This window comes from Vigna radiata, chromosome 5 (genome assembly GCF_000741045.1).
Source record: "Vigna radiata var. radiata cultivar VC1973A chromosome 5, Vradiata_ver6, whole genome shotgun sequence".
In the NCBI taxonomy this organism is placed as follows: Eukaryota; Viridiplantae; Streptophyta; class Magnoliopsida; order Fabales; family Fabaceae; genus Vigna; species Vigna radiata.
The window spans coordinates 11142462-11169227 of NC_028355.1; the positions used below are offsets into that span (position 1 = coordinate 11142462).

At 32.2% G+C, this 26766-nt stretch overlaps 3 protein-coding genes across 3 annotated transcripts; all 3 read right to left on the minus strand.

The window, feature by feature from the left end:
* Positions 1–1330: 1330 nt before the first annotated feature.
* On the minus strand, positions 1331–7379 carry LOC106761484 (DNA-(apurinic or apyrimidinic site) lyase). The gene is made up of 9 exons (XM_014645039.2): positions 7052–7379; positions 6753–6845; positions 4586–4730; positions 3856–4057; positions 3285–3363; positions 2759–2820; positions 2049–2135; positions 1803–1906; positions 1331–1586 (listed from the first exon to the last, which is right to left on the minus strand). The coding sequence occupies exons 1-9, from the start codon at positions 7268–7270 to the stop codon at positions 1495–1497; spliced, it is 1083 nt and encodes a 360-aa protein (XP_014500525.1). The 5' UTR covers positions 7271–7379; the 3' UTR covers positions 1331–1494.
* Positions 7380–14780: 7401 nt separating this feature from the next.
* LOC106759701 (CBBY-like protein) lies at positions 14781–18413 on the minus strand. Its single transcript, XM_014643010.2, has 8 exons — positions 17998–18413; positions 17848–17918; positions 17584–17742; positions 17070–17136; positions 16807–16902; positions 16508–16554; positions 16237–16317; positions 14781–14978 (listed from the first exon to the last, which is right to left on the minus strand). The coding sequence occupies exons 1-8, from the start codon at positions 18343–18345 to the stop codon at positions 14855–14857; spliced, it is 993 nt and encodes a 330-aa protein (XP_014498496.1). The 5' UTR covers positions 18346–18413; the 3' UTR covers positions 14781–14854.
* A 660-nt stretch (positions 18414–19073) lies between these two features.
* Positions 19074–26063, minus strand: LOC106762518 (probable UDP-N-acetylglucosamine--peptide N-acetylglucosaminyltransferase SEC). Its single transcript, XM_014646482.2, has 11 exons — positions 25867–26063; positions 24704–24920; positions 23510–23602; positions 23330–23431; positions 23088–23255; positions 22877–22965; positions 20890–21011; positions 20595–20776; positions 20024–20308; positions 19654–19801; positions 19074–19555 (listed from the first exon to the last, which is right to left on the minus strand). The coding sequence occupies exons 1-11, from the start codon at positions 26028–26030 to the stop codon at positions 19182–19184; spliced, it is 1944 nt and encodes a 647-aa protein (XP_014501968.1). The 5' UTR covers positions 26031–26063; the 3' UTR covers positions 19074–19181.
* Positions 26064–26766: the final 703 nt, after the last annotated feature.

Consider the following 26766-nt stretch of genomic DNA (forward strand, 5'->3'; position numbering starts at 1 on the left):
CAAATATATACTACATTACTTGACCCTTAATACAAGGTCTAGAAATACTCCATAATGGTCAAGAGAAAAAGATTTGCTTCATCTTGCATAGATGACTCTAGCGGTTCTTAAATGATTTGAGTCATGGTTAGAGATATGTTATTATTAAAACTGACACTCTTGGATTCTTGCTATTTTGGTGGGTATGACTTTGATTTTAGCATTGTTAATCTAGGAAGAGTGGTCTAACCAGCTAGATATATCGAATTCGAATCAACCTTAAGATTATTGATTCTCGACCTAAATTAATAGTAAGTAACATTTTACATATCCTTTTAAGAGCCATTCAACTATTTAGTTTAAAATATATTTCTATGGACAAAATTTATTTTGGATGATCCAACATTAAAAGTGATATTATATATAAAATTAATTTTACCAACCCAATTATTTAATTATAAATTTATGAATGAATTTTTCTCATCTTTTAAAATTGAATAATAAAAGGATGATAAAACGTCCATATCTTAATACATTAAAAAAAAATATTAATTTCATTAATTTTTATTATATACAAATGATGTTTAAAATAATTTTACATTGATATAAATTTTATAATCATGTTCTATGTGAAAAATCTCTCAAATCAGAATTTTTTTTTTAAATGGTTTAGTTCCTAGTCTTTTATATTTTTTTATTTAAGGATTAAAATAACTTTTTTTTTAAAATTTGAAGAACTTAATAGTGTATTTTAAATTTGGGTGACCAGAGGTTTAACTACCACAAATTTCAGGTACTAGAAAATATGATTAACAAAAAATATGATAAAGTTATTGAATCAACTTATTTGTGTATATAATATAATATAATAAATGTACATATATATATAAATATGCTTTCCCAAGAGAAACCTTCGTTTGAGGAAGTGAAAAAACTGTTAGGTTGATTTTTATAAGGAAAACAAAAAAGTTATGATCAAACGTGTTATGAAAATTTTTAAATAACTAAAGTATTTTAACTTTTACATCATTAACTGATTTTTGTTTACAAATGTGAGGTATTTTGACAAAATCACATTTTAACATAATAAAAAAAATTGATGTCAAGATTTCTTGAAAAGATAGAAATAAACAAATTAAATTCTTGGTTGTTGTACAGAAATATAAAAGACTGGCATGTATGGAGTCATAACTTTTGCAGGTTAACCCCACACACCATTTTGATTTAGATATGACTGCACCATTGATGAGTCCAACGGCTTATTTTGTTTTCTTTCTCATGATAGAGTGGGCACTGTTGGCTAGTTTTGCAGGATAGAAAGTTCTTGAAGATATTATCAAGAGATTGGCCATGACCAAGTACCAAATCAATACTATAATATGCAAGAGAAAAACATAGTGAAAATGCCAAAAAATATCACTTCAGAATCTAGATAACAGATATATCATAATGAAAACATAGCTTCTCATTAAGGAAATATTTAGCCTACAAATCCAGAGAATAAAGAAATAAAAATTAGGACAGTTGCTTTGTTGCATCCTCATTTTGAGGGTCAGAACTAGGAGAGAGCTCTAAGGTAACGGGACAATGATCACTTCCATAGAAACCTGCAGAACAGAGACAAGAACAAGGTCATGTTTGTTATAATATGCAGTTTACAAGTTAGCACCGAATAACACAAACTGCAGTTTGGTTTGGTTTCATATACACTCAAATTAACTAAAATTTGAGTCAGCAATGAAATCATATCCTTGCCATGAGTTTCACAGCTTTTTCTTTTGCATAAGCAACGGAATAGATTACCAATTGCATGAGAAACTTACCTTCTAATTCTATCCCATGTCCATGTATTTCACATGCAACAATCCTTTCTTTAAGGCTCTCTGAAACTAAAAAATAGTCTATTCTCATCCGTTTTCCACGATACCTTCAAAGAAACAACACTTGTTTTAATGGTTTAGAGAAAAGAGATAAAACATGTGTGATAATATTATTCAGGTACGTTGCCTCAACATAATAATTAATCAGCATTAACATTGAAAATCAATTCTTAAAGTTTAATTTTTTACCTTCCAACTGGATTTCCAGACCATGAGAAACCTCGTTCCATGTCCTTATCCTTGTGCAGAAATCTATAAGCATCCACCAGCTTTCCCCTGAAGCATGGTTCATAATATCAGCTATTAAGACTTTAAATAGCTAAATAAATAGAAAGTAATTAAAAAATAAATGGTAAAAGGAAGTTACAAGGAGTTACTACAAACAGTAACAGGTCAACTATGAAGCAAGTTATTTTTTTTTTTATCAATTTAGTTGGCCTTGGTTTGGTTTGGGATATCCGAACATACAAACATCATACACTAATTCAAAACTTTTGAAGAATACTATCTAAAAAACTGGTTCTACATCTCCAGTCTTCTACTCCATTTAAAATGGATAACTAAAACACAGGAAAAAAGAATACAAAGTTTGAAATATAACATTTTCTCAGTGGTTCCTTTTACAATGGAAGTTGACAAAAAATCAGGTATTGAAAGTTGTAGCAAATACTATATATATTTTCATTATATATATATATATATATATATATATATATATATATATATATATATATATATATATATATATATATATATATATATATATNTTTTCATTATATATATATATATATATATATATATATATATATATATATATATATATATATATATATATATATATATATATATATATATATATATATATAGATAGATAGATAGATAGATATAAGTTCACTCACTCTCTTAAGATGGTACCAAATCGTCTTCTTTCAGCCAAGGTAAACCCAGGTTGGCCACAATCCTGCATAAAGCCATATCATCAGATCATATCCATAACTACTAAAACCATTATGGTGGAGATTAGTAGATATAAAATCATTATTGGGCATATCAAAGGACAGTCCTAGGCAAGGTTGTACATCATAATTAAATTTAATTCCAGTAAAAGAAAAGGTGATTGTATGAATTTCCCACAATTAAATGAAGTCAGCTACATAGATGACACAATGCCATTCATTTCCATTAAAGACCAAATTTTCATAATATCTCCATCATATCCCTGGACAACTTACTCAAATATCTTCATAATCTACCCTCCTCAACCATTGTACATGGCCAAACCATCTCAATTAATCTCCTTTAATCTTTTACCCAGTCTAATAGCTTAAGCTTTAAGTTAAATCTATTGAAACTAACAGCCATAAAATATCACAAAAAATGGATAAATCTATTTTAAAGGGAACTTCAATAGAAAATTGCTTAAACCTCTTTATTTGGAGGGATATAACCGTTGAGTTTTGCCGCACTGAAAAACTCGGGATGACTTACGTCAATCTCTTCATGGCTGCACACAATGAATATATATATGTATTTAAAGCTCCTTCTTAGAACATGTACATGCATAGTAGCCTCAGTAAAATAGCAGACAGAGTAGATATAGACAAAATTTCAGAACAATTCACGCAACATTCAAAACTAATCTATGGTGTATGATAGTAAAATTAGAAAAAAGTCAGATTTTTATAAACTAAAGAATCAAAGGCAAGGTGTAGCTTCAAAGAACTAGTTTCATATGACACATACAATTACATCAAAATACAATAAAACATAAATCTCAGTGGTCCTCTAAAACTATTAGAATCTTGCCGTCTTTTTTTTTTTTCATATAATGATTGGTAATAAATGTATAGATGAAACCAACAGCTGAGCTTCACACTAACCAAGCTTTGTGTTGTGACAAAAGAATGGAAGAGGTAAAACTATGTTGCTAAACGAAGGCCACAAAAATAATCAAACATATATCCCCAAACCCCAACAAAAAATGAAGATTAGCCACCTGACATTCAGATCCCCACACCATATTAAAGGCTTGTCTGAATTTTGTGTAACGAATTCAAGAATCCTTTTGTCCCATTTTCTTCTCCTTTGAAACGAGTTTGCCTCCTCTTTCCATCCGTTGTTTGGTACATACGTATTCAATAAACGGAGTGTTTCAAATTCAACTAGGACCACTCGACCATCTGGTTCATGTTTTGAAGCTAACAATAAAAATAAGAATCCATTAACAGTGAACTAAACATAGAATATAATCCAATATGCAGATTTGTTAAAACCTTATTTTGGCTGACTCTATATGAATCGTCTTTTAAAGATATATAAATATTCATTTTGAAAATTGGACTGGAATTTCATAAATATATCATAAACTTTTAACATTAAGAAATTTTAAGCATCAATATATAATTAAAGCTATTAAGAAATTTTAAGAACCAATATATAATAAAAACCATATTTAGGAGGATTCAAGAACCTTCTCCTTCCACTTCTTTTCCAAATCAAAACAATATGTATAGTAATAGTAACATCATGTAGTCCTTTTTAAGCCACCCAAGGACACAATCAAATCATGGCAGGACTGAGAATTGCCAACATTTATGTTGGACATTTTTCAGCAAAAATAATAATAACACCACTGACAACCTCAAAGTATCATGTTTATATAAGCAAAAGAAACACTTAACTTAATGCCATAAATACAATTAAAAAAAATCTGCAAAACAGGATACCTAATTTATCAAGATTGAAAACAACACTTTTTGGCTTGAAGCATTTTTTCACAAGTAATGCTGTCCCTGCATACTTTGAATCTGCAAGAGACCACCAAACATGATAGTTTCCAAAAGGTGGAGCAGAGAGTGCACGCATCAATACCTGCATAGGTTTGAACAAATATGCTCTAAAATATTAGAAAGTAATGTTAGAATGTAATTAGTCTTTAAGAGTTAAAGATTTTTTACTCATTAGGTGTTACAGATTCTAGGAAATTAGGATCATTTATCCCTGATTAATAGGCAAGAATTTACTGTATTTGATTCTGTAAATTGGTATAAATACATGCCGTGTGATCCACATTAGACACACAACATTTAGATAAAACTTTTTATATAATACAGTTTGGCATGGCTAGGTGTGAGGCTGATTATTTTCTCTTCTTCTTTCATTCTTCTGGTGGGTGCATTTATCTTGTTTATGTTGATGACATTGTAACAAGTGAGCAAGATCAAGCTGATGTAGCTGCTGATGTCAGCACATTTGGAAATAATGACATGGAAGGAGGAGCAAAATTAGTTAGCATGAAGGAACACACGGACACTGATACAAAAAGTGCGGTGACAAGAAGCATGAGAATCAGGAGGGGGAGAATGTCTTATTGGGAGGAATCAGGAGGGAGAATGTGTTGTTGAGAGGAATCAAGAGAGAGAATGTCTTATTGGAGAGGGTTTGCAAAATGAGAAGGACATGAGTCTGGTACAATCTCTCTCTGATAATTCTTCTTTCCTCTCTGTTTTCTTCTCTATTTGTTATTGTTTTTATGTTGATTATCATTGGATTAGGTTGTTCTCTGGTCATTACTATAAGGGATCAAGCTGTAATCCATAAAGTGATCATTATTGTTTCTGTACAGAAGCCACTGGTACATTTTTTTTTTCATAATTTTGTAACAAGATAAGATTTCATTATTTGTCTTGTTTCTGTAATCGAACCCAAATTCATCTGTAAATAGGTCACCGTTACATGTTATGTTCTTCATCTCATTCGTCCCCATTTCATCATTTGAAGCTTGACACTAATGGTCAATAATATCATCTATGCAATGCAAGGAAGCAAGGAATAAATATCACACACATGGTGTTATGGCATTGCATTTGATTGAGAGAGAAGGAAGATCATGAGGAGTCCACAAACTCAATGTTAGTGCAGCAGAGTGAAAGACAAGACTAGAAAACACATTTTGAGGTTTTTAATCTTCAGCAAGGAATTCAAAGATTTCATAGATGCAGGTCTCGAATCAGTCATTATAGACACATAATCATAGCTGCTAAAAAGAAGGCCAAATCTATTTAAACTATCTCGACAAAGATTTGGCCCTAATCTAGAAGACATGAACAGGGAAACAAAGGTAGACAAAGCCAGTGCATATAAATAAAACAAGTTCTTTCATTCTCTTTCAATTTTAAGATGGTATCTAGAGCCTTTTCATCCCAATGGCTGGCTGTCAAAAACCAACCACGTCTCCTCCACCATCATTTTCTAGTAGCTAGAAGGGCTTTTGGGTGGGGGTGGTTTATGACAATGTTTTCATAAAGCACCTTTGAGATGCTTTCGCATCCCACCCCAAGCCCCTAAAGCTATGGCTTTTAAAGGGTGCAACCTATGATTCAACTTTCCCCACATTCAATTTATAATTAGTCGCAAAGAATCCGACTGTCATTAACAATCATGTCTCATCAATGTTTGATTTCAAGCAATTTTTTTCCATTATTTTACTTGGCGTTCTCAATGTCTTAAAACAACATTAATATTGAGAGAATACCCAGATAATGGCAGTTTCCTGGACCATCTCTGAAGAAGACGATCAAGCTAATCCTTGCAACCCCTCCAAGAATATCTAACAATCTACCTAACACACCAATTTCATGCAATCTACTAATCTACCAATCCTGGTAAGGCCTGTATTTTGGAAATCCTCTCATAAAACCAGAATGGACAATTGTCACCGGATAACATCTAAACCCCAAAGCAGAAATTCTCATTCACCCAAGTCCCAATTTTTTTTTATCAATTCACCTCATTTCATTAAGTTACATAAATGTTCCAATACACATACACAATAGACTGACAGTTCCAGCAACACATGTTTTGGCCACAATCAGCAAAAGAACATAAAGATACCTTTTTTTCTTCTCTGGCTGCGCTTGTATCATCTTTTATTTCCCCCGGAACTTTAGATGCACCCTTTGCTCCTGCAGCAGGCATCCGAACTTCCTAATGAAGATTTCATGCCACACCAAGTTTATTATTTGCACAGACAAGCAATGCAATATATCCAAAGTGTGGTGCTTAAGAAAGAATACCATTGTTTGGATTAGAACATTTACAAAAATAATAAACTCCATGGTCCTCCAAATAGGTTCCTCAACCATGATGAAGTAATAGGAAAAAAAATGAAAAGGGGTTGCATGAAAGGGAACCTGAATGGCAATGACATCAGGATCAAAAGTGGTGATAAGGTTGGTGAAGTCGGGCCAGTTGTTTTTGACCCGAAGAAGAAAGCTGTTGGCATTCCATGTCATAAACTTCAACGGTTCCTTCTTCTTGTTCTCTTCATTTTCGGCATCATTCTCAGTCTCTCTTGGCTTCTTCGCAGACCCATCTGAATCTTTCTCCACTACTTTGAAAAACCGTTTCATTCTTCTCCCTTCGTTCTTCACTCTTCACTCTCACCACTGTCAGAAGTTTTTGCCCTTTGATTGATCCTTCCACCAAAAACTCAGTCTGCTGCATTCTTTCTCCCACTCACATCATCATATTATGTTAATTAATATCTTTCAAAAGGCATAAAAGTATTAAAAAAAAATAGGTAAAAATAATATATTTGAAATTTCGGTAGAATAAAAAAATATTTTATTTACGGACGTTAAAATTAGGGTAAAGTAAGTATTTTTTCCATTACTGAATTTTCTTATTTGATTAGTTATGATACTAAACAATCTATTCATTTGGTTGATGTATTTTAAGGTAACCATGACAATGTTCTTCCTTAATGCTTGGTTAATGAATTTAAGTTAGCGTTAGGTACAATTAAACAAATTAAATGACGTGGAAATTGACATTATTTATTAATTATGTTATTGTGGCAAAACAATAAGGAAAAAGACCATCAAAGTTTAATCATGGTTTTTTTTTGTTATTCTCCTGAGTTATGATTGAAATAATTCAACATACTTTTAATGTTATTTATTGAATTTGAATTATTCATTTATAGGTTAATTTAGCAAATTTTTTGAATTTTAAATTTATATTAAACTAAATTATTTTAATAAACAAAAATATTTTTCTTTTAAATAAAAACACAAAAATAGTTAAATTTTAACTAAAAAATTTCATGTATAATTTTAATAATTTATTATAATAAACTACAATTTTATATAACTTATTATTCAATTTTAAAAGAACAAAATATTTTTACAAATTTATAAATATTAAGATATAAAACTAGATTTAATGGAATATCTATAAAGTTTTAATATATTATTTTATCATAATTATCTATTTTACTCAATATTATTTATCTATCATTACTTATTTATTTGATAGTATGTTAAAATTTATTTTAAATTTGTTCGAGTTTAATCAGATACAATTTCTTTCTCAACCTTTTGTAATTAAAAGTTTATAAATTGTATTATTCTAACTTTTAGAGTTTATATTTTTCTAATTATTTATTAAATATTTTTTTCAGAAATTAAAATAAAAACTATATTCTTTAATTTCGAATTAAAATAAAAAATTATAAATAAACTTTTGAATGATTTTTTATCTAGATTGCAGAGGAAGAAAATATATAGATTCTTATACTTGTCCATATATATAATATATAATGTAAAAGAAATTATTGAAAAAAAGAATTAATCATGAAGATCAAAACTGGAAGGGGAAACCTGGGAATTATTTGATTCAGAAGCAAGATGACCATTCTTGTAGCAGATATGGCAGTGTGTTTTGCTGTGGGACAAAGAAACATGTCAACCTGATTGTCTTTTATTAGCAAAGACCCAATGACAGCTAAAGAATCAATCGTCTTCTTATGTCAAGAATATCAGTAGAAATGGTGCGATCTTTCTTTGTGGTTTTTATTAGAAGCTTGAGCTTTTTGCATTTTGCTTCAGATTGACTTGAGTAGTAAGTGGTGAGTTTCTTCTAAATAGCGAAAGAAAAATGAAGGCCGACGATCTTGGTGCATGGAGGAGGTCATGGATGAAAGAAGTCATGCGACGATTATGTGGATGCACTACAATAATATCGTGAATTAGCATTTGAATATTACCGGCAATTTTTTTGTCGTCAATAAAAGTGTATTACCGACGACCTATATGAGATGCAATTACCAACGGATGAGGCTGTAGATAATGGTTTAGTGAACTTAATTATCGACGAACTTATGATCGTCGGTAAGGAGTTCAATGGATAAAGCTGAAAATTGAGGTCTCCATCCCTAAATCAATTTCGCATAAGAGAATCCCTCTCGAAATCAATTTCACCCATCTGCATTTCGATTTCCCCCTTCTCCCTGCAAGTGTGAAGCAACCAAAACTTCATCCTTCGTTGCTCCCAACCAACCACAGTAGAGAAGCAACCCTAATTCCCATAAGTTTGTTGAGAAACCAATGCTTTGTGTCACGAATTCCCAACCAAAGCTTGAGGCTTCCTTGTTCGCGACCAACATCGAGGTGGTTGGTTTGGTCGTGGTTCATGGTGTGTGCCCCATTTATCGTGTGAGGATGCTGGATTCATGACTTGAGGCGGTCGGTTGAGGGATTTTCGCAAGGGTTTGTTGTTCAAGGGTGTTGGTGAACGTTGATTGGTGTTATTTTCGTCACTGTCGTGGTGTGTTAAGTCGTTTGTGCAAGGGTTAATGGTATTCGTGTCAATGGTTTCATTAATTTGTGGTTATGTGCAATTCAATATGATAATGTTTGATAATGTTTGGATTGTTAGTGGACTTTACTGGACTGATAATGTTTAGATTGGTACTGGACTGATATTGGAATTGTTTTGTGGTTTGTATGTTGTTGGACTATTATGGATACTGGTTTTACTTGGTTGCTTCATGTTTTAAATTTTTTTCCTCATATTGAGCTTTGCTTGAAAGGAACTTCGTTGACAATGTTACCAATTGTAACAATTGTTTGTTTCCCTTGTATTTACCTTTGCCACAAGTTTAATGTTACCAATTATATGCCTTGTCTTATGTTTCTGCCTTGTCTGGTAAATATTGTTGAGATGCATACTATGTGTTTGTAAAATGCACACTAGATGATATTAACCTTGTAAAATTGGAAAGTTTATGAAGAAACCAAAACAAAATTTGACATTAATAGTTGTTGTGATGTTTAAACAAAACATGTGCCTTGTAACAATTAAACGTTGGGATTAATGAGTTTTCTGCAATATCAATGTTAAGTTTGCCATTTAAATTGGAGTTGCATAATGTATTATATGATTAGTGCTTTAGTTTAAGATCATTGCTCCTATTTAAAAGTATTGAATTCAGAAAACCATTTCCAATTTATTAGGTTTGGAAGTGAAACAGGGCTTAATTGTGGTCTTTTAGACACACTAGGTTATAAGTTTGAATGCATAGAGGTTGTGTGAAGTGGGCACGAACTGTTGACACAAGCATGCATAAAAATGTTTGTGATTACGATAATTACCTCTTGGAGAAGATCATCCCAACAATCTTGAAAGTGGGCCCCAAAATGAAGGTCTGCCCCACCTTAGTCTGTAGGGTCCATTGAAGTTGTGGCCAAGGAAACTAAGAACATGGACCCCTTTCTCTTCATCTCCACTTACCTTCCCATGAGAAACCCTATCAAATGTGTTTGGAATTTTTTGTAGACAAATTTGTTTGCAATTGATAAAACACTTGAAATTAGAAAACATCAACAAAGTTTCTTCTCATGCATATGACTTTGTAGTAATGATATCACCTTGGTTACTCATCTATTAGACATTGTAGTTTTTAACTATGTAGTCACAAATAATAAAGAAATAAAGAAAACTCAATTAAAAAGATGGAAAAAGACTCGTTACCTATGATCATGGACTCAAAAAGTGATTTCTAAGAGAATTTCTAAAAATCACTACTTAAACCTAGAACCTAAAACTAGTAACTAGAATAGGCTAAAAGTGTTAAGAATGAAATTGTACAATTTGTAAAAGGTACCTAAAACTATCTACACAAGTTCTAATGGATTAGAAATGACAAAGAATTGACTCAAAAATTGATTCGTAAGACAACTTCTAAAAATCACTACTCAAACTAACCTAAGAAACTACAAAGAATGGTAAAATTGTCACTAGAATGGTAAAAATTTGCAAACTACACTAAACTAACCTAAGAAACTACAAAGAAACTATCCTAACAAGTTTAGAATGGTAAAACCTAACTAATAAAAAACTCACAATACAAAAACTACCTAAAACTCAAAATATGACAACCTAGAATCTAAAACTAGTAATTAGAATGGGCTAAAATTTCTAATAATGAAAATTGTATTATACTACTAATTAAAAACTATAAAATAACCATCTACACAACTGTATTGCAAATACAAGTTCTTAACTTTGAAAATCAATATGTAATGTGTTATTATTTATTGTATCAGTGTTTGGATTATTGTGGGATGTATATTATGTCGATGTGTCTGTGCTTTAAAAATATTATGCATGTCAGTATTTGAAATTGAAAATTTTATGTAGGTTTGATTGTGTAGTTGGATAACAAATAAAATTAACATTTGATTCTGCCAGGTACTTTCAGATAGATTTACCGATGGCCTTTTCCTTTTTACCGACGGTCTTATCCTTCGGTAATTATCGATGGTCTTTACCTTCGGTAATTAACGACAACCTTATATTTTTGTAATTACTGACAACCTTTTCCTTCGATAATTAGCGAAGGTCTTGTCCTTTGTTATTTATCGACGGCCTTGCCCGTCGATAATTACAAAAGGTCAAAATTCGTCGGTAATCCATCGAAAATACAACATTATCAACGAATTTTGCCTATTTTTGGAGGATTGTGTTCGTTAATAATTCCAATTTTTTTAGTAATATATATATATATATATATATATATATATATATATATATATATATATATATATAAGTTTAAGAAAATAAAGAAAAAGAAAAAAATAGAACTTTTTTAGTGTTCACGTAACCGTGATCAAATTAACTTTATTTATGATATATGATTTTTATTTTTTTTTCATTTACTTACAAATGGGGAACTAAAGTTTAATAAACATCTTTTAATTGAAAAAAGTGTTTTTAAAAAGGTAGGAAACACTATGTAAAGACTCTTCGAACTCGTTTTAGCCAAAATTTCTTACTCTTCAATCTTCCTTCTTAAATAGTGACAAGAGACCATAAATGTTGTAATAGATTTATGAGTCTTTACTTGGTTGGGCTTCGACCTGTTAACACTTACCTTAATTAATCTTGATTAGCGATTTGTGTAATCCTCCTTATCCTAAGTCATTCTTTACTTTAACCAAAATGATCTGAACCATCTTAGGTTTAAAACATCTAAACTATCATAGACTGAGATATTCTAGGTTGTCACAGATCCAGATATACCCAACCATCATTGGCCAAGATTTTCCAAGCCATATTAAGCCATGATGTTTCAGGCCATTATAGGATAAAATGTTTCAAGTCATCTTAGACTGAGATGTACCAAGCCACAATAGGCTGAGATATAACAGACTAACATAAGCTAAGATGTACTAAGCCAACATAGACCAAGATGTACTAGACCAACATAAATCGAGATGTATTAGAGTACTATAGGCTGAGATGTATCAGGCCAACATAGGCTGAGATGATCCAAAATGTATAGGCCAAGATGGTTTCAAATACATTTAATACATTAGCCCTTAGACTCAACATGATCGAAATGATAGTCTTAAAATATCGAGATGATCTAGACTACAGTGGGTCAATATGCTGCATAGTAATGCAAAGACAATTTCATATTCTTTAACTATCTCGCTTGACAAATATACTAACCACATAACCTTGAGGAGAAAAAAAGACAAAGATACTTGATTGGAATATTACCATATTATTAGGTTGTCAACGAGAGGTAATTAAAGTTTAACCAGGATCAAGATGGATCTCAATAAGAAATATTTGAAGAATTCGATGCGTTCAACCATGACCAAAGTGGATTTTGATAGGAAACTTGAAAACATGTTCAATTATGACTAAAAGAGACTTTGGTAAAAAACTTAAAAACACGTTGAACCAAAACCAAAAGAGATCTTAATAGAAAACTTAGAAACGTGCTTAATGAAGACAAAAAGAATATAAAGCATAATAATATAAAAACAATTTTATATTCATTAGTTCTTATTCCATTAATATAAAAAAACGAACAATTTATGTTATGTTTTTTTTAATGTTATGATCTTATACAAAATTTACTTATTTTTATTACAATCATTTTTAATTTATCAAACTGTTTTCCTTTCATCCAGATTTTTGTTTTTAAATTTTCAATTCTTAATTTTTTTAATTGATTTTAACTCGAAATTTTGTGTGAATTCTATTTTAAATTTTATCAACCCTCCAACCCACTAACCTCAACATCTTTCACACCATGATGCCATCCTACAAATTGGTTTAACAAACTCAATTATCTTTAACTTCACTAACAACATTTTGCATATAAATTATATCTACTTCCTCTCTTCTATAGTATAATATAACACCTCTATCTAGGCATAACTGTTTCAAATGGTTTTTTATCCTTCCATTCTTAGCTCTCCATTACATCTTCACCTTCTGTTTTCTTACTATAACTCCTTAGTTATCTCAAATGCTTTAAAATAACATCACTTACTAGATCCTGAAACCATATTCTTTTCCTCCTTGAAAGGGAGTATAAGAAAAGTTTATAACTTTCTTATATCATAAAAAGTTTAAAAGTTATAAAACACTCATTTTGTACGATTAAACCATACACTTATATAATTTTAAAATTGGGTTAAATATGTTTTTGGTCTCTTAACTTTCAGTGAAAATTGAAATTAGTTCCTCTTCAAAATTTTGGCCTAATTTGGTCCTTAAATTTTAGAAATGTATGAATTTAGTTCTTTTAACCAAATTTTGTTAACTTTATTTGTTGTTTCAAAAGTGTTTCTCAGTTAACACTGAAACAAAGATGTGTCAAACAATGTAAACAACCAAAATGCTATCATGAAACGTAATTGAAACATCAAATAAATCTAAAAAAATTTAATTAAAAGGACTAAATTCATACATTTTTTAAGTTTGGGGACTAAATTAGACCAAATTTTGAAGAAGGATTAATTCCAATTTTCACTTAGAATTAAAAGACTAAAAACATACGTAACCCTTTAAAATTTAATTAATATTTTGGTTTTAATATTTGTGAAACCACGCCTCCTCCTTTCGCCACCACTAACACTAGAAAATTTCATTCACAATTCAAACTAAATAAAAAGCAATTTATTTGAATATCAATTCAACAATCATAATTACAGATTTATTATCTATAATATAAGGTAATAAATGAAATTTATTTAATATTCATTTAACGAATATTTTACACACATATTTTTCACAGCAATCCTATGATAAAGAGCAGTTCAAATTAAAATTAGAAGAGACTTTTTTTTTTTGTTATCATAGCTATTATAGCACATCATATATAAATATGATAAAAAGATAAAAGATTTATTTTTAAGAAATAGAAATAATTAAGTGACCTTCTACAGCACACATTTATTTTCAACATAACCTGAAATTGTTATAGTAGTTTAGTACTAGTATCATATAATTATGTGAAATGAAATGAGCGCATTTCGTAATCGGAAACCACGCTGTCATTGAAATTTGGTTTCAAAGTCTAACAACTGTTCCCAAAATATGCTTTTTTTTGTTTAATAAGAAATTGAAGCTTTAATATTTGCGAGGTTAATTTCAGGTTTTAAGAGTGTTTCATTGTATTTATTTGTTAAACCCACGTCTACTAGAGATAAAATCAAATTATAATATATAAGTGAGATACAAATTTTATCTTACAAGTTGATTTTGTGGAGTTGAATTAGGTTTAAAGTACACTTATTAATACTATTTGATAGAAAAAGATGCATCCTTGAAGAGAAATTAAGCTTAAGAAGAAATGAAGATTGTTTATTGAATGATAAAAATAGTGAATGAAACAAAATCCTTGACTTAAGCTAGCTCACATATTGCTTCTCAAGAAGGCTACCACAGAATGCCAAATCAAATCTCTCCTCAGGAGGATCACCAATGCTATCAAACACTGCATCTGCATTTAAGAAATCTTCATCTTCTGTGTAGCTGCATTTGGATGAAAAAATTTCAGAATATTACTCAGAAAGTTGTTGCACAAACATCTAAAAGGGATCAGAAGCCAAAGAAAGCTATTAAATTACACCAAGTTCTCTTTCATCTCTTATTCTCTTCTTTTTCCCATCACATATTGCCATCACTTGTAATCTGTATCACTCTCTCTTTCCTTTTCTTACTATCTTTCTTTCCCATATACCTTAAAAATTATGGGTGTCTGTTTATTAGGTTTCAAAAGTTTAGAGCTACCTAACCAAGGTTGCGTTATATTTAAAGGACAATTCATACTCAGAAACATCACTAATAAGACATGAACTAAATCTATTATCATCAATAGATCAATTTATTGGAAAAATACAACACAGAAAAAATATGAGTTCAATCCATATAAAGGACTAATATCAACTCTAATACAAAATATTAATATAATAAATTTGAGTCTTATAATCTAATTAACTTTCTTATCTCTACTTGATGCACGATGCACTTAAATTCTCAAGATGTCCAACCATAACATTCAAGAAAAGAAACCTGGTGAAGTTCCTAAGGTTTGCTGGAAATTCTACTGAAAATACACTCAACCTAATCAGTTAAAAAACATAAATGCTATCTAGTCATGTTAGGCTGAGATATTAATCACTGTGGAGGGGAAAAGCAAGCTGAGACAACCTGCCCACTGAATCTTGATGCATTTAAACCCAATCCAAATTCAGAGAACTGCCTTATTTATGCTGTGTATGAAAGCATTTAGCAGTGTTGCCAGATATAGCATCAATCAGTTGGATTCATTTACTTTCTCAGTAACTTTATCTCACTTCAATAATGAAGACTGAGTCCACTTTACACTTTTTGGTAGATAACAAGAAGGCCTTAAGAGCTGTTACATCATAATGATGCTTGATGCAATTCTCAGAATAGTCTGATCAGCTTAGATAAATTTCGAATTATGTGCCCAAGTATTTTACATTGATTTCAAATATGATTAAATATTGTTAAGTAGGTAAAACATTTTCATGGTATCCTTACAAAAGAATGTCATTTACCAATGGACAAAAAAAATATAAGTATTAGGATAGCTTCAGTTACTGACATGTGATGTTTTTGATAGTATATATTGGTTTTCTAATTCAACAGAATTGTCTGTAGTATGATGTTAGTATAGAGTTGTAATGTCTTTATCAGCACTTTAATTTCAATTAGAAATTTAGAAAACATAAAGCTGCATCCCATCTAATAAGTAGAAACATACCCGCTCTTTGTTACTATACATGTCATTCCAGCTGCTTTAGCAGCTGCTAGGCCTATGGCACTGTCCTCCACCACAACACATCTGCAGAAAATAGATATCGAAATTTCACATTCAAATGTGACATGCCAGTGAATAAAAAAATGTAAGATACTTGAGTTAAGCCATCATAAAATACACCTTTTGAGTCAAAACATAACCATATGGCTTCTTATTTGAATAATAGTTTTAGCACAAGTTATCATCACCTAGGCATTAGCATAGTGAGATATACCTTGAAGGTTCAATACCCAGAGTGCTGGCTGCTAACAGATAGATGGCCTGTCAGAAAAAAAAAACATGATGCAATTAGATGCCTAGATCATTGAGTCCTAACTCAATTTGAACACCCTACTAGGTAGATATACCACAACAGAACTTTGTAGGGATAGAATCACTGAAGATTTCAGAAGATTAAACTTCATACTTGAGCATAAAGGACTTGTAGTAATTGAGTTTCATTTTTTAGTTGATTTCTATTGAATGTGTCCCTGTTAATCTAGCAAATTAACATCAGGAGGATGAAATTCTTACTGGATCAGGCTTTTTACGGGGAACCACATCTCCTGCAAATATCTTGATTTTTTCTGCTCTCTCAGGTCCCAGCAAGAATGATACTATTGCAGAGACCTAAAATCAACTCACAACTTAGGTCTGAAGATGAAACAACAGTGGAATATGATTCATTCATTGATAATTACTTTAACAAGTAATAACGATTTGAAAGTTGCCCTATCAACAACTCAAATTGTACGGATTGGATTCAAGGAATTAAATAGCAAATTGATTATGCATACCGCCTTTTCATTGGAAGTGCTGCAAACTGCAACTTGGACTCCTTGAGAAAAAGCCTGATCGATAATCCTATATGTTTGATAAAAAGGGAAACATGCAATAAGACAAGGCACGATTTATCTTTCTATGATGATAATAATACAGGTTGTTGATTTTGACACAAAACATAAAAACCATGAATGTTAGATAGAAATTGAATGATAGCAGAGAAAATATTGGATAAAAGTTTAGGAAGAAACAAGATCAGGAACTCAAGATATGGGATGCTTTGCATGTTCTAAATCGACTATGTAATTGGTAATTGACCTCTATTGAATTTCAAGTTCGAATAAAATTATGCTGTTCTAAACTTTAATTATGAAGAATAGAGGAAGCAAAATCAAATCATGAAACAAATCAATCCAGTGGCAAAACAAGTATTAGATGGCGGGTAAGGAATGGTTTTATATTAAACTTTAAACAAAAGCCACTATATAAAGAATTTGGATAAAAGATAAAGAACAGATAGTAACCAACTTTGCAACACCTGGACGAAGAGGCAACAGTTTTTTCTCAATAAGAGCCATGAATAGTTCTGTCTTCTGTTTGTGAAGTGAAGCAACGAAATCTTTTCTTTCTTGTTCACCTGCTGGGGCATTCGCAGGCCAACCTGTCTTGTTAAAGTATGCTGTCATCCTGGTAAAAAAGGCACATCGATTATGACTTGAAATTCATTCAAATTTTTTTAATCTAGAGATGTTAAAGGTTTTAAATTGCAGTCAAAATTCAACTATACCAAACCTTTCTTTTCCACCTCCAATTTTGAGCAATTCTCCATACAAGTCTACATCCCATGTAACGCCCAGATTTCTCTGCATGATAAAAGCAGAGATAAACCAATAAGACATTTGTTAAAGAAAAAAATGAATCAATAAGTGTTTGTATGTGTACCTCTTGGAAGGTTTGGTTGAAAGAAATGCGGTGACCATCTTTTTCAGTATCTACAAGGACTCCATCGCAGTCAAATAGAAGAGCCGAGGGAAGAGTGGAAGAGGAAGATGCAGAGGCCGAACAACTCAACCTACGAGGAGGAACATGGACCCTTGTGGTTGAAGTGACTCCAAAGGTGGTTGTTGGTTTTGATATCCTAAGAGAAGAAAGAGTAGTGAAGGATGATGATGTTGGAAGATGATCATTATCCTTCGTGTGTTTGAGGAGGCAATGGGTTTTTGGTTGAGGTGTTGTTGGAGTGAAGAATGACGCAGAGGAGAAGGAGATGATGCCACTTGCAGCTGCCATTGATCACACACCTTCTACTCTGTTTTTTTTTCAACTTATTATCTGCTTCTTTGCTTCCAACTTCCAACGTCCAACACAGGTTTCGATTAGGTTCAGCCTTCTCAACACTCGCCACGTGGAACAATGTGTTTTTTTGTCCACAGAAACAAACTAAAACAGTGGCTTCTCAAACAGTTTTTTTTTAAGAAATAATTTGGCTAATGCTTTGGGATGCTTTGCTGCTCGACATAGTGTTAAAGATGTTCATCCTGAAATTATGGACTGTATTTTGGTTATTGAAGTTTCTTATAACACACAGTCTGGATGCTTTTCGGTTGGAATGTGATAATTTATTTGTGATTATAGAATTTTTTATACTTCCTTGATTCCTAGAGTTAAAGAAATTTGCTGAAAATTGTATTGAGCTTTATCAAAAATATGTTTTAGTTTCACGCATTGAGTGGGAAATAGTTATAACTTATGGTACATGGAATTTCTGATATCCCATCTTTTGTAAGTTTTTATATATATTATTTTGGACTATCAGACAATAAACTATATATTTTCTCAAGTTTTATTGGATTTGGTTTGGTCATGCCACTTTCTTTTGCTTGCTTTGTTTCTTTAATGATATTTTTATTGTATTCCAATTTTGATAACACTGACTGGTGTACCAAGTATTTTACCTGCTAGGTATTTATTTAGTCCTTTTACTTTTATTTCTTAGTGGCCCTAATCATAATCATATATAACTAGAAAAAATGAAACTATTTACTCAATTGCTATTCTGAAAGCACTAATGATACAAGTACATTTCTCTTTTATCCATTTTAATAAATACTTGAGGGAGTACAATATCACTCTTTAAGAGCGCATGAGGTGAGGCCTTTGCATAACTTTGACATGACAACTGCCTTAATCATATTAGATTTAGCTGCATCTAGCAAAGGATCTGATTGGAGAGCTTTGTTGAAACAATACTTGGCTTCTTCCAAAAGACCCTCAGCAACAAACACAAGACCCAGATTGTTGAATGCAGGAGCATACCCAGACTGAAGTTCAAGTGACTTCGTAAACATGGCCTTCGCACGTTGATATTGTTTCTGATGGCGGTACAGAATTCCCAAATTAGATAATATAGCATGCGCTTGTTCAGTTGTTGCCAAAGACAATGCTTTCTTGTATACTTCTTCAGCTTGTGATGGTTCCTCTGATAGTTGAAGTGAGACACCTATATTATCAAAAACTTTATCAAAAAACTCTTCCAAAAAAGGGACTAAAGTAGATGATAAGAATATGCACATTCGTAGTACAACAGATAGAACATACCTAGGTTAGACCACGCATAGCTGCAATCCCTGTCACAGGCAACAGCAGCTTTGAAGTACTTTTGTGATGTTTTGAATTGCCTAGCACAGAGACTATGAACGCCGAGTTGATGCCACTGCACCGCATCATTTGGATCTTCTGCTACAGCCTGGTGGCAAAAGTATGGCATGCCAAACATATAACAAATTATATCCATCATCATAGAAAAACCAAATACATTGGATTGTGACATTTTAGCTGAAATATTTAACCAGATGAAAGACTCACGCATTGTAAACAACACAATATGGTGATAAAACCTCAATTAGCGAGTGGATTATCAAGATAAAAGCTAGGTCATTCTAGGATAATAACCAAAAGAATACATTACCTGCTTTAAACTGCAAAGAGCACGCTCTTCAACCTCTCTTAACCCATGCTGTTCACTTTCATATGCTGCCACTATCTCATGCTGAGCCTTGTGAACCATGGCAAGTCCAGCCCATGCTATTGGAATCTCGACCAGGGATGAATCACCATCTCTTATTATAGAAGCCATTTCATTTCCAGCGCATGAAAGCAGTTCACTGCGATCTTGTGATCTTTCTGCCTCCTTTATTCGATGGATAGCAACAGCATATCGAGTAGACATGCAATTGGGCTCCAGTTTGGCAGCCTACGAAGAAATGGCGACAAAAGAAAAAATTTAGCAAAAGTGAATGCTGATCACAGAATTTCCACAGGCTGATTTTTATTTGGCGAGGTGGAAACTTCCAAAGTGCAACTAACACTATGCAATACATACACACCTAATACATCAGAGTAATTCCTGTCATTTTAATTATGAAAAATTACATATAAAAGGATCGAGAAAAAATTTCCACCAATAACAAGAACCAGGAAACCAATAAACAACCTCAATAAATACGCTATAAATGACTGTAGCAAGGAGCCATGAGCACCTTCTCCAAGCACTTGCTGGAACTTCGATGATCACCACTTATAGAAAATGCATATGCAAGATTTGCCCATAGATGGGCTGATTTGCTATCTGCTTTAATTGCAGCCAACAAACATTCCTTGGCAACTTTTGCAGCCACGATCTGATCAGCCATGGCACCTTCAGAGGCACTTGCACCTGGACCTGGCATTAAAAGAACATACTATAAAAACTCTGCATTTATTTAAGAATAAAGGAGAAAGAAAGATAATATCCCACAAAAAATTGAGAGCTTAGAGCCAGAGCAATAAAAGTACCTGCCACAACTGAAGCATATTTACCCAAGAGAAGGGCAGCATAGTTGACCAAAGCTGCAGGATGATTTTGATCTTTTAAAATCAATTGCTGGAAACATTTTGCAGATAATTCCAAATTCCCACTGCAAGGCAAGATAAACGGTGGAGTATTGACTAGTGAGGAAAAATATAAACAGAATAAAAATTCATATCAACCCTTTTAATTAAAGCCCAAAAAGGACTAGTATTTCCCAAATAATTTAATGCAATATTCCGGAGAGTACTAACCCAGAAAAGGAAGCATAAATTACGTATCATAAAAGTGACAGCCACGGTTGCTTAAATGTGCAAGCTAAGTACAGACACTTCTAAATTGTAGCTGTCGGGTCTTAACCATGTCAAATATGTATCCATGTTGGACACTGCATGGACACTTCAAATATTTTTAATTGCATTTCATATATAGGTTAAAAACTTGTATACTAATAAAGATTAGAATACCAAAACAATATAACTTTTTGTATCACATTACATTTATAATGGTATGTGCTCATTTTTAAATCATCAATTCTCTATTGTGAAGGGTTTTATTTTAATTTAAAATAACTAATATATTAATTATATTTGCATCATATCCTAAGTTTTTTAATATTTGTTGTATTCCCCATTATAGTCAATGGGGCATTAGCATCACACCTCAAGGTTGCGGCTGTTGTGCAGCGTTGAGCATCCAAAATTGCAACAGATCATTTAGGTTTTACCTAAAGAACTAAACTCCTGGCTGGAAAATGGGGTGTTTTTTTTTTTCTTGTTTTGCATTACGGATGAATGGGTAACTTTCTATTTTAATCTATAACCCACTATTTTTACTCCCCTCTTTTGCAAATCAGCCCTTCCACCTCTCAATTTCAAGAAGCATTTCCAGTGAGGTTTCTGTGCACACTTCCAGTGGCATGGCAACTTCTAACAAACTCCACATCTTCTTTCTTTTCTGTTCAGCTGAAATGGCTTCATCTGGCCAATCAACCTCTGCCACCCATCCCGTCCAGCCAACCTCTTCTTGCAGATTTCCTATTTTGGACATGTTGATATGTAGTTTAGCAGCTTTCTTTTGGACCACTAGGTCATGAAACTTAATCAGAATATAATTTTAATTATAGGCATTTTCCCTTAATTTTTAAGGGCACACAGACATAGTGCAATATAAATCTACTTAAGGATCAATGCAGCCCTAATCCCAATATAGTGGTTTTGGAGGGTGACTGCTCAGAACAGCTATCCAATATTGACTCCTATGATATATTCCTGAGACCATGTATTCCTGTATCCATATCCCGTATTGTAACTGTCCATCCTCGAAGTGATAAGAAGGTAGGGAGAGTCACACCACAAAAGGTAGCAATTCTAGTCAGAGCCCAAGGCCGCATAAACAAACACGATATTAGAATCTCATACTTCCAAAGTGAGAATCAAATATCTTAACCTAGAATTATATTTTAACATCCCATACAGGCTAACTGCTCAGTAGCTCTTCAACTAGTCCTAGACAACACGAAAATGCTGACATCACCAGCAGTGTCACTCCTTTACGACTAATGGAAAACTATAATACAAATTGATAAAGCCTCAACTACATCATGACAGCACAAAAGTTAGCCTATACAATCCCATATGTGGAACTCAAGTTTCCTAACAGCAAGTCTCAAATCCGAATTTCCTGGCAAATCTATAATTTTTAAAATATATTTCCATTATAATTGAGATTTATGTAAGTGTTCATAAGACAATTTGATGCATAAATCTCTATGTCCTTTTCGAAACTTGTCACTGTTTCCTCAGCAAATTTCTTAATTAACAATCCACAGTGCTAAATATTATTCAGAAAGCAAAAGAGATAAATGAAACCTGTACATATTGTTCAAGGATGGATTAATAATTTGTTAAAAGGCACTATTTTTGTTGAAAAGAAAAAATAATAATACCCAAGACAATTACCACTCATACTTACATTTGAAGATAAGCTATCCCAAGATTTCCTAGGCAATCATAGTTCTCTGGTGCAATGGACAACAATGATGACAAAACTGAGATAGCACTCTACAACAGCATTAGAAGTCACATTGGTCAAAGCAAAGTCACATCAAATATTGACACAAAAACATCACATATGCCTCTAGAACATTAAAGTAAAAAGAAGACGAGCAACCAAGTATTTGAACCTGCACGCGACCAGTTTTAAGAAGGATAAAACCCAGTGTGTTCCATACAGCTGTCTGTCTAACATCTGACTGCACTGACTCTTTCAGCTTAGACAGAATCTCCTCAAGTTCATGAGGCTCAAGTTCTTTATCAGAACTACTTTCTGATGAACTTTCTAGTAACAGGCACTAAAAGGATTATAAAATATGTTAATGAACAGAGATATTACAATCATTAATCCATCAAATTATGACCATTGCACCTGTGCATGGTGAATCTGAACTAATGAAAGCAACTCTGGCCTATCAATCTCAGCCTCAGGCCTGAGCAAGATCTGTTCTGCCTTCTCATAAGCCAACACAGCCTAAAATTTTTTTAATGGACATCGAGTAAGTTATACATATCAATAGTAACAAGTACGATTGAAAGCACTGCTTAGTACCTTTTGAGGCTGGCTTAATCTTTGGTACATCAGGCCAAGTATAAAATGAGCATGAGCATTTTTTGGCATCTTCTTTGCAACATGAACCAAGCCCTAAACATAAACTTATTTTGTTGGTAATAAAACAAAAACAACAACAATAGCAATAATAGCAACAATGGCAAAAATTGCAGTGGCATGAAAACAAATTATTATTGTCAAAATTACAGTCTTGGCTTTACGATGTGCCACTTTGCTAAATAAGCAACTGACGATGGAAATGCAGTGATTAGTTTCTAAGAAAAGAAAATAAAATCAATCATGGTAAGCTAACGGTTGAGTGAACAGCTGGCACTGGACTTGATTCACAGCCATAGATCCATGTCAAACAAAACCTATTATAATACGTTACGTATAAGCAAAACAACAAATAACCAATTGAGTTATATTGAAATTATGCTGCCATTTTACACATAAAAAGGAAGTACGGAGAAAAAGAATAATGTTTGAATATTGGTCTATCACCAAGTCACCTCGTCCCAATAAATACAACATTTTAGGCTCAGTGAGAATTCATAACAGCTACAACGCGTTCAAAACTTGAGAAGAAAACATTGAGATTTTTTTTTTTTTTTTCTGTATGGCAACATAGGAACAGGAAAATGTCTCCATCTTCAACTGGTATCCCATATACACCACATCTCAATAGGATGGTTAGAAATATTTTATCTAATAAAGAAAAACATGTTAAAAACAATTTCCATCACCATGACTAGGCATATTAATCTCTGGTCATATTTTACGGGAAATAACAGTTGAAAATTAAATCTGATTGCCCATGTATCAACTTCCTAAATGATTCAACAAATAAAAAAACAATTAGACATTTTGATACTGAGAAAACTTGTCACTTTGAAAATAAATTAGAACAATGAATATAAACCATTATATTACATCTTAGTGGTCTAGATTAAAAGAAAAAATAGACATGACTTTTTAAGTACTCATGTGACCACCAACTAACTTTCAATCTTGACATTTCATGTATGATTGTATAGTTCTCATTTCTCAAAATAATCAATAGTTCTCACCTTCAGATATCCTCACTGTGTGTCTGTGTGTGTGTATTCTCAAGGACACAGACTTTCTAGAGTTTAAAAGTAGGATGTTTTTAATAAATGAGGAAAATATCTAACAACATTAGAGTAAACTTACAGTCTTCACACTGCTAACTTTTTCCTCCCGAGATGAAGGAGGTCCTTGAACATGTGGATCACCATCTGCATCAGCTCCACAATCAAGAGAAGACTCTGTCTTGCTAAGTCTGGAACGACATCTGCCCAGTTTGTTCAACTTTTTACTTTCACCTTCAATGCTATCAGTGTCTTTGGACAGCAAACTCTTATCTTGACCACTTTCATCATTCGCCAAACTATATATTCATTAAAAAATACAAATGACAAGAAGCAACAAACAGATACTGTCTCAGACATTCATTTTCCAGTAATAGGTCCTACCATCAAAAAACAACATTTTAGAGAATATTGGTGACCATTAAACGATTCATAAGCAAGAAAACATATCTTCTACATAACAAAACGGAAAACTGCAGAAAAAATCATGATTAATAATATGTCATATTATAACACAGCGCAAAGAAGTACTTGTATCTTTTATATTGGGTGCTACTAACTGATACCTTTAGGACACTAGTTAAGGAATCAATAAGTAGGAAGTTCTAAAATTGAAATTGCATGGAAAATCACAATGAAATGCAGGCTTATACATTCCAATAAAAAATCTTTTCACTTTTGATACCTTAACCTGTAGTATTTTCCTTTTACACTTTATTCTTTGAGTAATCCCTCAACATGAAGTTAGTTATCCATGTTACACATGTCACTATGTTAGTTTTTTTAATAAAAAGCTAAAATTTATCACTCAAAGAGCTAAAAAGTCACCACATTTTAGTCCTCCCAAAAATATAAAATATAACCATATTCATCCTTATAAATTTCCCCTACAATACATCTTGTAACCCACCACAGTCTGTTATGGAAGCCACTACCTTCAACAAAATTAACACCCTTTCTCCATCTTCTTACTCTTTCAATATACACCCAAAACAACCCACCCGAAACAAACAGCCATTGCAATTTGCAATGCTTTCAATACAGCCATAATATATTTCCGAAAGTCTCACAACATTTAAATTTACGCATAGTTTAAAAAATGAATGTTCTTCTGGCTATGACCTCTAAGGGTTTGGTAAGTTTCTAAATTGGAGATTTCAACTGGTTCTCCAAGGATGAAAATCAAAAATCAAAAGATGAAAAGGGAAAATTGAAATTATGCCAGAATGAGGAAGAGAGTTTTACGTTGCAATCGACGGAGGAGGGACAAGGGAAGAGTCGTCGTCGTCGGCTTCGGGAGGATCAACGTTGAGGTCGGCCAAAACGACGAGCTTCGCTGTCGTATGGTGAGGAACCCTGGAGTTAGAGCTCTCTTCTGCTACTGCAGCTACTCCAAACTTCTCCGCCATTTCTTGAGTGTTAGTTAGGTTTCGCGTTCCGCGTTTTCCTCTTATATACTTTTTTTTTCTAAACTCGTTAGGATTAGGATTTCATGTCAAAGATTTTTTTATTTATTTATTTTATATATATATATATATATATATATATATATATATATATATATATATATATATTTGGTTTCACTGCTATAAAAGATAGTTTAAAACATTTCATATTATCATTTTTATTTTATTTTATTCACCTCGTAGTCTAAATTCGTTTGCATTATTGCAATTTACGTGAACTATATCATATAAACGATGTTAGTCAATATTTGAGGAAGAAGAGAAAGAAACGTAAAGTGGTTCTAACGGTATGATCTGAAATGGGATGTTTTAAATTATAGAAAATAAAGTCTAACTATATATGGAATCAAGAGTGTAATTAAATGTATAATTTTGTTCTAAATATTACAATTTTTAAAATAAAATAAGGTTGAAATATATTGTAGTGTAATGGATGTGAATTTAATGACTATGGATTAACATAATGGTATTGGTATGTGTTTGGGTATAAATAATGTGGAACAACTTAAACTAAATCATTTGAATTATTATATATTTGGTAATGCTAAAAGTAATTAATTGATTTATTTTAAGTAATTTTTATATAAGCAACTCAATATATATTTATTTACCGTATATTTGATTTGAGAGTATTTGCTCTTTCTTATGTGCATCTGGATTTTATAAGTTGCTTTGCTTT